We start from the raw sequence: 13,587 nt of genomic DNA, 5'->3' as shown, positions 1-13,587 counted from the left end.
GTTTTTCTTAATACCCAAACATAAAGGATATATGAATAGTCTACTTCGCGTATATGTAATTTCTGGGCGACTACACGCCCGTATCTGGGAGATGTTAGTAGATTTTTAAAAGTGTTTCAGTCCAAGTCAGGTAAGCTACACACTCACCATGTTGGTTCAGACAGAAAGGAGGAAGCAAGGGATTGTGGGTAACTATAAGGGCCGGGGCATTTGGAAATGACGTCATTAGCGTTCGACAGAACAAAGCGGGAAGCGTCAAGGCTGATATTTGTTTACAGAGCAGTTACGAAATGCACAGATTTGTAAGTCTTTTTTCTTTTAATTTCTTTAAATCGTATCACATTTCATTTCCCATATCTCAGTGATATAATTAATGAATATAAGCTGTGGTTTCTGGCGTTACGGCCCCTATTGGTGTCAGTGTAGCGGCGCTAGCTCTAAGTGCTCCAACTCCCTTTTCTCCTGTTTTTGCTTTTCTGCGGCGTTTGGTCACTGGAGGTCACACATTATGGTCACTGTACTGTAAAACTAGTTAAAGCGTAGCCCTTAGTATTTTAGGAAGCGTCACTAAGGATAAAATATTGATATTTTACTGGGAGACCGAAAGTACGGAGCCCCTAAGGGGCCGTGGTTTAAAAAAGGTAGCTAGCTAACTAGCTAATGACATTGCGTTCCCTCGCATATGACTTGTGTTCCATCGCAAATGCAGTGGATTTTGCATTAGAACGCAAAATTATTGCGAGGAAATGTAATCATTTGGCACGAGAATATAATGTCATTGCAGGTTTTTTTCCGTAAAGGCCCTTTAGGGGCTCCGTACAAAAGTGCACAGGAGATGCGTTTCCAAATTCTTTGGCTTTATTTTGCATTATACATGACAACGGTAATTATCAATAATTAGAGCAATACAGCCATAAGGTCAAGAAAAAGCATGCATGAAGAGGTATCATATTTAAATGAAGAGGAGAAAAATAAGAGTTAAGGCTTTAAAATCATCTACAGTTTTCTTTGTTTAAGTGTTCTTTAGTCCCGTCAGTATATTTATATAATGATCCAATTCTATTTAAAATTGTACATGTATAGACTTACTTTTTAACCATTTTCTTTAATGAATATCAAAAATCCATGAATAATGAACAAATGAATGATGTACCAAAGTTTATGATAAATATTTTTTGTGAGTTTTAGTGTATGAGCAGTATTGCATAACTTCCAACACATTTTAGTATTAGATCATTTGAGATAATCTGATATAATCTAATTATGCTTATCATTACATGGCTGACATTGAGGTTCACAGGTGGCTAAAACTCTTAGGGTTAGTTTCCCAGACCCAGATTAAGTCTAAGTCTGGACTAAATGGGCATTGAAGTTGACATAGACATATTGGTCTGGGAAACTAACCCTAATTATTCATATGATTACATGCCTCACGTTTAGGTTCATGGGTGGGTAAATATTTTAGGGTTGGTTCCCCAGATCCAGGTTCCAATACTAGGCCTAATCAGGGTCTGTGAAATCTCAGCACCTCCTTGTTAGTTTTTATGTATGTATGTATGTATCTGGGAAAAAATGATTTCTAATAGGTATTAGGTGTCAGCCCAACACTGCAGTTGAGGTGGGATGGTTATCAGTTGAATTACTTATTTTACATGTAAAATTCATAGAATGTCCAATATAACCTTTTCCCTTTCAAACAGTGAGGTGAGTGGGCAGTGTAAATAACATGGCCACCCAGCGCGTCCTCCCACAGAGTAAAGAGACTCTTCTTCAGAACTACAACAAAAGGCTAAAAGATGACATCAGGTCCATTTTGGACAACTTCACAGAAATCATCAAAACTGCCAAGGTATGTCTTGTAGATGTTTGATTTAGGTGGGTTTGTATGAGAAGTCACACTGACCAAATCACAATTTATCATCTGGGCAGGTAGAGGATGAAACGCAGGTCTCTAGGGCAACACAAGCAGAGCAAGACCACTATGAAATGCACGTTCGAGCTGCCAACATTGTAAGAACTTTTTTGTAATTGCTGTCTGTAATTATTTTCCACAAACTTCTATACTCTGTGTCTGCATCTCAGTTCCTGGGAATCCCAGTTTGAAATGCTCTGATTATAAATAACTGTTGTTCAGTTTCTTTGTCTTTTTATGGCCTTCATATCATCCATGTTTGTTTGTTTTCTGTCAAATTAGGTGCGGGCCGGTGAGTCTCTGATGAAGCTGGTGTCTGATCTGAAGCAGTTCCTGATTCTAAATGATTTCCCTTCTGTAAACGAAGCCATTAGCTTGCGCAACCAACAGCTGCGGGCACTGCAGGAGGAATGCGACAAGAAGCTCATCTCCCTGCGGGACGAGATTGCCATAGACCTGTATGAGCTCGAGGAAGAGTATTACTCCTCCAGGTACAAATAGTGTCCCCAGAGACCCTGCACACCTGTAGCTGAGTCTCATAATGTTCAACACACATACACAAATATACACACAATACATACTTTTGTGCCTTAAGAAGAGTAGTTACTCATGAAGATTCTACAGAAAGGATTCTACACATCTGTGGTCATCATACTTACCCAGTGTTATCCTTGAACACTAACATGCCCATGTATCATTCACATACCTTAGTGCCTTGGGTATGGTATATTTTATCAAGACTGTGACGACAGTAGCTTAAGATTTTAACCCAAACCAAAGTAAAAATGTGAAATTGATTATATATTGAGAGAATTTATTAATGCAAAAACCAAGGCTGTGATTTGTTCCCAATAATAGCATCTGTTTCCAGTAATGGCATTTTGCATGAGAGTAATATATGTTAAAAATACTAAAAGCTGGAGGAAATTGTGTCCAAAGTGCCTTATTTTAAAAGAGGTATCAGTAGTTTGCTATTAAGATTCAATTGTCTTTAAAGGAAGACTCCAGTGTTTTTAAACCTCATTTATATTTGCTTCATCTGTATTGTACAGTCAGTTACCACAGACAACAATTAACACACATTTTCTTATACAGAACAGAAAATGGGCAGTTGCTGCATTATGTAAGTAAACGTTTATGCAAAGCATGCATTTTGTGTAAAACCTTCTCGATTCTTCAGTTAAAGATATTTGTTAGCGGCGTAATGATACTCAGCCCATGATTTAACTCACAACGCTGGGTTCATAATATTTTTAACAAAAAAAAAATGTAATTAAGAAAAATGATGACTATAATTATGTTGTTGCACCGTTTACTAATCACACTACAGCTCGGAGGCCGGAGGTGTGCTAAAGTGAGGTGTTGAGGCAGTTGCATTAGACAGTTAAATTAATACACTGTCTGTTGTCTACAATGCCTTGTCACATCTCCACAGTGCTCATTGTTGCAGTTTTTGTATTGAGATATCATAATGTCACAATGCATTGTTAAACCCCTAACATTTGTAAAATGAGCTGTAAATCTGTATAATTGATTCTTTCATAGATGGGACTAGCTTTCTAAAGAGAAGAGTGGTAGTTTCAAACACAGTCGTGGTGTGAGCGGAGCTTTCAGAAGCTTCTGAGTGATCGCACATGTATCCCAGAAAACTTCACAAGAAATGGAAAGTAACTTGATTTGCTTTTTTTTTGCTGTGTTACTCCAGTGTTTTATCATTGGATAAAACTTTAATTGAGCAGCTCCGGTAAGACATTTTCTCATAATTTTACATACAAATGTTTATTTACAGAATTCAGCACCTGCTCAGTGGCTTTTATTATTAGTCAGTTTTGAGCCAACAGTGTTTCTGTTCTTTCAAATATGCTGAAATTACTCTCTGTGGTAATTGATAGGGCAAAATAAATGCGGCAGATAGGGATTAAGTTGAAAAACGTTGGCACATTCTTTTAAGGGGATTATGGTAGGTGAAGTACATACAGAGATTTCGCAGTTTATTGTGATTCTATGTTGTGTATATAATGGTGATATTTGTGATATTTCACACATTTTATTTTTTTATATGCTGTGCTGATGAATTAGACAAATCAGTGTTGTAATGCACAAAAAAAGTTCACATCAAAGCACATTTTAATAACATGGAGTGTTAGATTTTTAGGGGAGTCAACAGACCAGTCAGGTTGATTAAAACATGTAAGTTATGTTACAGTGATTTCTTTCATTTTAGTTGATGATTTTCATGTATAAGAGATTGTAATTGTCCTTTTAGAATCAGCTTAATGCAAATTTGTGTAAAGTTACATCTTAGCTTGCACTGTTATAGCCCATAATATTTCATGTTTTTTTTTAAAGCAGAGATGACTTTTTTCTTTTTCAAATGGAAACAAACATTGTCTCGTCACATTTTCAAACAGAGTAGCTTAATGAGAGATGCTAGCTGTGGGTCAAATCCATTATTGTTCAAAATGTGTTAGAATGTATTCCATTTTTTTACAGTCTAATTGGTCATGTTAAACTTTACAAATAAAGCAGTAAGGAAAGAGAGCAACTTTAGTGTCCGTTTATTTTTTGAACTCCTCTTAGAAATATATTTTTTTCTCTCTGCTTCAACCTGAATACACTCTTCAGGTTTTTCTCTGCTTTAAGCTTTTGCCTGCCAACTAACCTGTAGCACCAGACAGCTTTAACTTAAGCTCATAGCTTTAACTACAATAAAAGATGAGAGACTAGGCCACATATCTCTCACAAAAACTGCAGAAACACAATAGTTACTTATTAGTTTATACATAAAGGACAAGTCTGAAAAAAAATCTAATTTACACATTTTTCCACCTTCTCTAGAAGTAGTTCATCAGCCAACCTTGCTAACAAACAGTAGGATTCAGTAGTTACTCAAATAGCCTAAAAATGTAATACCACAATACTTTAAAAAGTTTTCATGATACACAATATATATTTATTTTATCTGACATCCTGTAATTCAATATCATACGTTAGTGCCACAGTAAAAAAAATCTGTAAAAAACTATGAATCCAATGATTTGTGTTCAACATTTCACACACTATGCTACACCAAATGAAATTAACCAGGACTGATTATGCTCTTTTTAATCAAACATGCAAACGGGAAGTTTTTTTAAACACTGACGATATCGACCGAAAAACATATTGTGACGTGACGTAATTCATCGTAAGAATAATAAATATTGTCATACCGCTTGCCACCATGTATCGTGCAGTGTGAAATATTTTTGCCATATTGCCCACTCCTAGATTAAGTTGATTGAACCGCTTCCAGCTTTTAACTCCCTGTTGCTTTTGATGCTTTCTGCCTCTAATTGTGCTTTGGTTACCTCTTATGTTTTGTGTATCCCCCCGTACTTACTTGCATTTCTAATTTTTAAGGCTATTTGTGTGTTCAAATCAGCAAATAAGCTTTCTTGGGGGTAAACCTTTTTAAAGGGGAAAGGTATGCACGTCTGTAATGTATGTGTGTGTAACGTTTCTAGCTGTGGACAGTGGGACGGTGTTGAGTTGCCGCTTTGCGAGGTGTTTCATCGGCGGAACAGTTGGGGGTCACCCGCAACAACATCTGACCCCTCAAACGGCAGCATGGAAGATTCAGAACGTCCCGTTGCCCAGGAAACAATGACGCATCACCTCAACGGCCACGGGAGCAGCACAAATGAGCAGTCATAAAAACGAAAACAAAACCACATCACATAAGCTTAAAAGCCAGAAGAATGTCAGCCACGATGAGCTTATGAGCTTAAAGATTTAATTCAGAATAGAACCTCAATTATTCCATGAGCCAAATATAAATACTTGACTTAGTGATGTTTATCCCTGAACTTTCTGTATGTCCAACTACTGTGTTCCTCGTTCTCATACCTCTCAGTATTATGAAGTGTGTGTGTGTGTTTATCCTCCATGACTGATTTTTTTGCTGTTAGGCAGCCATTCATACTAGGCCTTTTTTATTTTACCCGTCAGATCATAAATATTTAAGTACACAGAATCTGAGTGCTTGTGTAATTTTACACTGCGATCCTAGGAGACACGGTGAGGTTCTTCCTTTGTTTTAGCCGTAGTTACTTATACTATAAATAAAATGTTTTCAAGAAGACGTTTCTGAAGTTTCCTTCAATTGCAAGAGCCGTATTTCAAGTTATAATTTGTGGGTTTACAGTTCTCTCTGGATGGCTGATGTGATTTGACTACAAAAGACAAGTTACAATTTGAATCAGGGAGCAAATTTATTGTAAAAACCAGTCCATACCAATAAACTAAGATGTTAAATTATATACATCACCTACCAGTATGGAGAAAACAAGTAGGACAAAAGTAACATAACACCAGCATTTACAGGTACAGTATGCAGCATTAAGCAAGCAACAGAAATGTTTTGAAGGGAAAATCCATATTTTTTTTATTTATGCAGAGTCATTTAGAGTGGTTTGATGTGAAAAGCTCCATTCTAGAGAAACTTGCCGACTCAGAATTGCTCACAACGGTGGTGCGAACCAGATGTCTGAAGTGTTTAATGACTCTAAAAGCTTCCTCACATACCCAGCTATCTCAAGTCATTACATAGTCACAAATGTGTTGTCTGAGACAATATTTGTGATTGTTTTGAGAAATTACCTGAAGTGAATTTTATAAAGCCATTAATGGCAGAGAGGTACATGCAGGGAATTCTAAGACAAGATGGAACACAAAGAAATTGTTTTCTTTCAGATTTACCACTTTTTCGTGATTATCAACATTACATACAGTTGTGTGCAAAAGTTTAAACAACTCTGGTCAAATTACATTTTGTTGATTTTTCTAAATGAAAATAAATTAGCACATCCTCTACACATTATACAACAGGTTCCCAAACCTGTTCCTGGACTAACCCCTGCCCTGCATGGGGGTTGCTGTAACCCAACTACTTCAACTCATTGTTAACGAGTTTATTAGTTGGATCAGGGGCAGGGATAACACAAAGTTGTGGTGGGCAGGAGGATGTGCACAAATTTATAGCACAATTTCTTTGTTTGATGGGTTTAACATAAAATATTAAATGTAAAGTGTGCCATAACTTTTGTACAGGCCAGGTTTTTTTTCTTCACTATATTAAGTGCAGGAAATAATAACTGCATTAAATTGTTTAGTGGTGTGTACTTATTTTCCCTTAGAAGATCGTGTAATTTGCCCAGATTTACCCAAACTTTTGTAACTGACTGCATAAAAACACAAGCCATGTGTAGGTTCACTATTTATTTGGGAAAGTAAATAAAATGGCTATATGTGCGTTCTAGACTTGCGACCCAGTTTCACAACACTCTCATAACACATCATAAAGGTTGAATTAGGCAGAAATGTAGAAAAATCTGTGAAATTCCCTTTTTATAAGAAAAATACTTTATTTGTAAATGTTTAATTAGGCTCTTCTTAGTATAAAGGGAACGTCCAGAAAAATTGGTATTGATGCTTTTAAAAAGGGCACGGCGAACTGGTAGTTACAACTTGTAAGTTGGTATTGTATATTTACAAAAGAGTAAAATCTCACTATCACCTTTTCACATGGCAAATAGTCAGCATCACAAGCGGTGATGCACGTAGCATTTGCTTGTCCAAATATTAGATTTAGCTAGAAGTTTTGCCTCCATTCTTTGTCAGATCTTTATGGCTGAGCTGGTCCAGCACATTTGCTTGCATACTGTCCCAGTTCTCTTCAAACTCCAAAACACACATTTTGTGGATTGTTTGGTAAAAACCGAAGTATCTGACAGTCACCCAAGTGCAGCATTGGAGTTGACTTTTGTAATGGCAATGTAGAATCAATATCTTCGATTCATCTTCTTGAATTTCTCATAATGGTAGTCGTCTGTTGCCTTCTCGTTGTTTGGTCTCTTGCGATAGTTGGGAGGTGATTCTATGGGAAGAAAACATCCATATAATAGCAACATCATTAAACAAACCATTAATTAGCTGTTTCCTAAATATATTGTATACAAAATGACCAGAAATCAAGATTTTAATCAATGTGTGACTTCTGAAATCCATTCATCTTTGTAGTGTTTTGCTCTTACTCTCTGGTGCTGGTTTCTCAGTGTCTCCAACACGCAGTGGTCTGGCTTTGGGCTCCTCTCTGTGACGTCTCTGGGGTGCATTTGCATCTTCATGGTAGACTGAAGGGGAAGTTTTTGTTTTTAATATATGGCACAAAACATCATTCTTACTCTGGAATGCACTGCAAGTATGTCCAAGTCAAACTTTATTAATGTTTAGCTGACTATTAAAGAAGATGAATGTGGTATATAAGCAACAAAACAAATCCAAAGGCAATGACATCTTCCAAGCATGCTTTCAGATATACAGAAAAACAATGTCAGTAGAAAGTGTTTCAAAAGTGGTCCAGGTGTTTCTGTGCACTCACAGCGGTTATGCTGGACGTAGTTCACTGCGATGTTGGTGGGAACAAAAGAGGTGCCACTGTCTTTTTTCTTATTCCTCTGTTCAGCAATCAGCTTTGCTTTGGCCTCTTCTGTACTAATGATGTTCTTTATCTTTGCACTGAAGCATGAAAATCAAACAACATACACTTTAAGAAAAAATGATTACTTTGTAGTGCAAATATAGGCCTACAGTACAAGTTAAGGCTGGATGTAATAGATACTTGGAAAAGAACATATGAAGTAGTAGGGGAGTAAAGAGATTGAGATGCATTGATCAAAAGGTGGTGATGCAAAGGGCCAATAGGCTACAGTTTGTTGTATTTTTGTTTCACTTAAGATGCTTGTGGGGGTTTATATACCAAAAACAGTCACAAAACATCTTTATATTACCATTTTACAATCAAACAGGCTGTTTTGTTATTGTTCCTTTAAGACTATATATTACACAGACACAATGAGGCACAACTGCCTTATTCAAAAGGCAGTCAGGCTGAAAAGCTCCTTATAATCTCAGCATGAATAGGCAGGGCAAACTGCTGTAGGTTGAATAGCCAGATATATATGTAAAGCATATCATTCATGACATCACAGGAACAATGAATTCAAAATGGTCTGTTTTTGCAGCTTAGTTTCCATATATGGACTCTTTGGACTGGGGAGTGAATGGGGTGTTTTGAACTTTTAGCAATGTTTACATATAACACCAAACTCTTTTACTTCAAAAAAGCAGGCAAACATTAGAGAAGAATCATAATGGAAAAACAGGTAAATTAATGTGCACTTACTCGATTCCCAGGTCCACCTCTGGGATGCCACTAAGCATCTGATTGGACAACATCTCTTCAGTCTTTTTGGCAGAATTAATGCGGATGTTCTCTGGCAGCTCGTACAAAAGGTCCTCTGCATTCTTTGCCTTCACTTTCTGCTCCTCTGCCTCCACTAATCCCTTCTTTTTCTTGAGCTCTGTTTCAATGTACTTCATCCTAAAGGACGGGAAAAGGAGTGAGTGATAAGACGCACAAAGAAACAACAAAGAGCATCAGATGTAATGTAGACATACATATCTGCATCTTCATCTCTTCTGTTTGTCTCTGCAGAGAAGGAGGTTCCCAGGTTCAGGTCATTTTCATCCTCTGTTCTGAAATGGGGGGAAAAAAAACAGCGTTGTTCACACACATCTATATACACTTATTCATTGCAGTATAGCCTGGGGATCAAGCATGACCTGATTTAAAAGTATTTTTGATCCACTTTTTACTTGCCTATCTCTGTTTCTGTCTTTCACTTTCTTCATGTCCACGATGCCTCCCGTCTTCAGCTTAAACGGATCAGACTAAAGTGAAACAAAACACAAAACTCAATTATAGTGCTGTTAACATATTAGTTAAACGCAGTAGTAGGTAGTAATTAGTATAACGGTAGTAAGGTATGCTGCAGTTTTTGAAAATGATGCTGATATTTCCAAATGATGCTCATATTTCAAAATTATGATGTATCAAATTTCTAGTCCACATGTGAATGACCAAATAAACACATTCCACGATTTATATTTTGGAGGGGTTCACTAATTGATAGCATGGGAACTTAATAATAAAGCTAAGCATGTCAGTAGTTTAGCGATCGCTAAGAGCTACACACATGACAGAACACTTTAGATTTCAGATTTCACTCTAATATTAGTCATTTGTCTTTGCGCTCTTAGATACCCTCTAAAGAGGTGTTTTAGCATAATTTAGCAGGAACCAAGCCTGTGCTGTGGTGCATGGCATGCTTGGCCTGCTAATTAAGCTATGGTTAGCTAAAACACTACAGTTACAAACACCACAGAACAAGTTTGATTTTGGCTTTCTGTCAACAACAGTCACATGGCTTTTGCTTTGGTGGTGGTGGGGGGATTACAGACAAACCGAGAATGAAAAAGAAAAAAAAAAAAAAGCGGGGGCTCACACTTATAACAGTTCTCAACAATGCTGCAGCTGGTCTAACTCATACCCAATCCGGAAAACTCTGATCCATTAAATGGAATTACTAGTTGATGGGGGGGGAAGTGGAATGGCAAAAACCATTACCATTCTTAAGACTCAGTTACCTCGATCTCCGCTTCTGGTGGTAGCTTCTCTCCAACAAGTAACGCTGACAAACTGTAGAGAAACATAAAGCAGGAAGTAAACATCACAACTGTGATCTCACCAACAATAACCACACACAAAGGGTTAATGGTAGTTGAATATAATATAATACAAAAATGCCCACCTCACACCACTCTGTCTCTTCCGCAGACTTTGGAGTTCTTTTGCTTCATCCAGTTTAGCTCTGTAGATGATATTACATTTTTAATTTACACACTTAAACTTTAATAACAGATTAAGAGTAAAGCATTAAAAGTTAGCTAACAGTATGGCACCTACTATCATTTGAAATATGTATATATATATGTATGTGTGCGGGTGTGTGTGTGAGAGAGACAATGAAAAGTTTATGGAACCCTGGACTTTCCCGGTGCACCACACAAGATTTAACAATGCGCTCCCAAACTAATTATAAGGAGGGTAAGATAGAAGCCAGCAGTCACTCGGAAAGAGCTGCAGGATGACCCGAGAGCAGCAGGAACCACAATAAGCAATGAACTGTGCTGTAATCACCTCTGTTCCTGCACCCCACGTAAAACTCCTCTGCTGGCTTGCATATAAAAATTTAGACAAATCTCTTTTGGAGCAACGTGTTCTGGTCAGACAAAACAAAGATAGAACTCTTAGGCAATAATACAGCTCATTATGTTTGGAGAAATAAGGGTTGCACGTATGATCCCCAAAACACAATACCACAGTGAAATACGGAGGACGGGAGCATCATGATATGGGGCTGTTTTCTGCAAACAGTACTGGGGCATTATACATCATCAAAGTAAACATGAATGGAGTGATGTTCCAGGACATACTGGACATATTCTTACTGGACAAGAAGCTGAATCCAGCCAAAATAACTCAAGAGTGGTTTCTAAAAAGAAGGTGAAGGTCTTTGCATGGCCAATTTCCTTACTAGCATTTTAAAATTGCCAGTCCATCTGCAGGACCCTTGTAGCCTTAGGGAACTGAAGATGGTTTGCCAAGAGGAATGGGCTGAAATTGAACCACAATACTGCAAAAAGCTAAATACTTCCTACTGTACATATCTCACAGCTGTAACTACCACCAACAGCTTTGCAACATGTACTAATGTTATTCATTTGTGGTGTCTGAATACCTTTTTCATCTATCAGACATCAAGACATCAAATGAAAGCAAATGAGAGACTTTTAAAAGTTTTACAGCCATAATATTTCATAATTTCTAACATGTTAATGCCTTGAAAGATTTTAATAAATGGCAACAACCTAACTTTTTGGCTATACTGACCAAACTTCTCAGAAATTAAGTATAAGCTCTCTATATAAATAAGCTCTAATCAGCAACAGAATATAAAGATAAGGATAATGTGAATTCTGCATTTTACATCATTAAGATGTAATCATTCAGAGTGGTTTAACACAAACTACTCCATTCTAGAGAAAGTTGGTGCCATATGTTTACAACAGTAAAGAAGCAGACATTGAAACGGTTTAATGCCCCTAAAAGCTCCCACATACAAAAATATGTCACCTTATGCCAGAAACACTGTTTTATGATAGATTTGAAATAGGTTTTCTAAAACTTCAAAAATACATTCCTGGAAGACAAAAAGGCAAAATTATGGAGATGAATTTGTGCCAAATTTAAAAGTAGTCACTACAATGGAAAAAAGGGAAATGCAGTGCACACATGGCATTACTTTTACATAATGTCATGCAGAATATGTGGCAAAATGAAAAACAAAACCTCTATTACATTTTCACGTTGCTTGACCACTTTACTGAAAAACAATACATGCAGATTTGCATTTAAAACAAGAAATGCTGAATGTGTCAAATTTGAACACAATCCACCTTGAAATGTAATAAAGACACAGCTAACTGCCAACTTCAAACAACATTAAATCAGTGTAATGGGTCTTTTACTTTTCATATTGGATTTTTTTTCACATTTTGCTATTTAAATTCAATCTCGTGTCCATTGCATTTCACTGTTTTTGTATCATTTCAATTAGGCAAGTACATTTGACGTACAAAAACAAACTCAAGCAACGTGAAAACCTTGTAGTAGAGGTTTTGCTTTTTATTTTGGCACATATGCCGCATACACATGAAAAGTAATGTCATATGTGCATTGTATTTCACTGTTTTCACTGTTATAATTGCTTTTAAATGAGGCAAATTCATTTAAAGTAGTGCACGAGGAAAGCAATATAGGTAATATAACTGTGCCTTCATTACATTTCAAGATGGACTGTATACAATCCTGACATAAATACCGCATTCCATGCATGTATTATTTTTCAGTATTCCACAAACTAAGAGATTTTGTTTTTTACTTTTTTGTCACGTATTCTGCTTGATACTATGGACAAGTAATGGCATGTATGCATTGCATTTCATGTCTGCCCACTGTAGTGATATAGTGTTTCAAGCTAGCACCAGTTCCTCTCTACACAAAATGTTCCTGTACGAAAACGTTATTTTTCATATTTATCGGTATTTTAGCATTATCGGCATTACACTGTAAAACTTACAAGACGTGTGGTGTCACTGGTCGTTTTGGATAATTAATAAAATGGCTAGCTACGTTTGTGTTGTAGACATATCGACCCCTGGTTCCTATCACCTCCACCGTAAAGAGCATCCGAGTCGGTACGTTTCTCTAGAATGCGCCACTTCACACTAAACCACTTTGAACGAGTTCGTTTACATCTCACAGGCTGAATTATGCAGATTTTTTTTTAAAAAAATGGTGAAACTGCCCTTTAACTTAAGAAGCTAGCTTTTAGGTTAGCTTAAGTACATAACAGAAAACACCGTAGATTTCGCTTACCCACCTGACTTCGGCGGTTACATCTTCAGCTTCCTCTTCGTCCGAAGACTCTTCTTTCCTTCTTCTAAAACTTTTCCCCGCAGGCATGTTCAGTTTTCTGTGTTTTTGTTTGTTTTATTCAAACCTTTACAGCTAACGTTTCTGTTGCTGCTAACTGTTGAGAACAGTGTTCACCCTCCTTCCGCCTCCCTCCAGAAACGTGGCTGACAGAATATCGTTCCGCCCAACACTTAGTATTTTTGTCCCCCAAAACAGCAGCAGCTGCAGACTGATCCCGGAACAGCAATAACAT

The 13,587-nt window shown here is 37.1% G+C and overlaps 2 protein-coding genes across 6 annotated transcripts; one reads left to right on the top strand and one right to left on the bottom strand.

The window, feature by feature from the left end:
- The first annotated feature begins 201 nt into the window (after nucleotides 1-201).
- med22 (mediator complex subunit 22) lies at nucleotides 202-6,027 on the top strand. Of its 5 annotated transcripts, XM_036562956.1 has the most exons (6): nucleotides 202-302; nucleotides 1,701-1,849; nucleotides 1,930-2,010; nucleotides 2,195-2,403; nucleotides 3,008-3,035; nucleotides 3,458-4,457. In XM_036562956.1, exons 2-6 carry the CDS (start codon nucleotides 1,727-1,729, stop codon nucleotides 3,473-3,475), a joined length of 459 nt encoding a protein of 152 aa, XP_036418849.1. In that variant the 5' UTR covers nucleotides 202-302; nucleotides 1,701-1,726; the 3' UTR covers nucleotides 3,476-4,457. The 5 variants fall into 5 exon arrangements, 4 of the variants coding, with proteins under 4 accessions (XP_036418849.1, XP_036418846.1, XP_036418848.1 ...); XR_005006665.1 differs by having other exon boundaries at nucleotides 2,195-3,035; XM_036562953.1 differs by lacking the exons at nucleotides 3,008-3,035; nucleotides 3,458-4,457 and adding an exon at nucleotides 5,419-6,027.
- A 113-nt stretch (nucleotides 6,028-6,140) lies between these two features.
- cunh9orf78 (chromosome unknown C9orf78 homolog) lies at nucleotides 6,141-13,491 on the bottom strand. The gene is made up of 9 exons (XM_036562952.1): nucleotides 13,300-13,491; nucleotides 10,606-10,665; nucleotides 10,442-10,493; nucleotides 9,615-9,685; nucleotides 9,413-9,490; nucleotides 9,138-9,335; nucleotides 8,334-8,470; nucleotides 7,987-8,085; nucleotides 6,141-7,829 (listed from the first exon to the last, which is right to left on the bottom strand). Exons 1-9 carry the CDS (start codon nucleotides 13,380-13,382, stop codon nucleotides 7,735-7,737), a joined length of 873 nt encoding a protein of 290 aa, XP_036418845.1. The 5' UTR covers nucleotides 13,383-13,491; the 3' UTR covers nucleotides 6,141-7,734.
- Between the last annotated feature and the right edge of the window lie 96 nt (nucleotides 13,492-13,587).

The sequence above is a fragment of the Colossoma macropomum genome, unplaced genomic scaffold (genome assembly GCF_904425465.1).
Source record: "Colossoma macropomum unplaced genomic scaffold, Colossoma_macropomum, whole genome shotgun sequence".
In the NCBI taxonomy this organism is placed as follows: Eukaryota; Metazoa; Chordata; class Actinopteri; order Characiformes; family Serrasalmidae; genus Colossoma; species Colossoma macropomum.
This window is presented reverse-complemented; position numbering and strand designations above follow the sequence as displayed.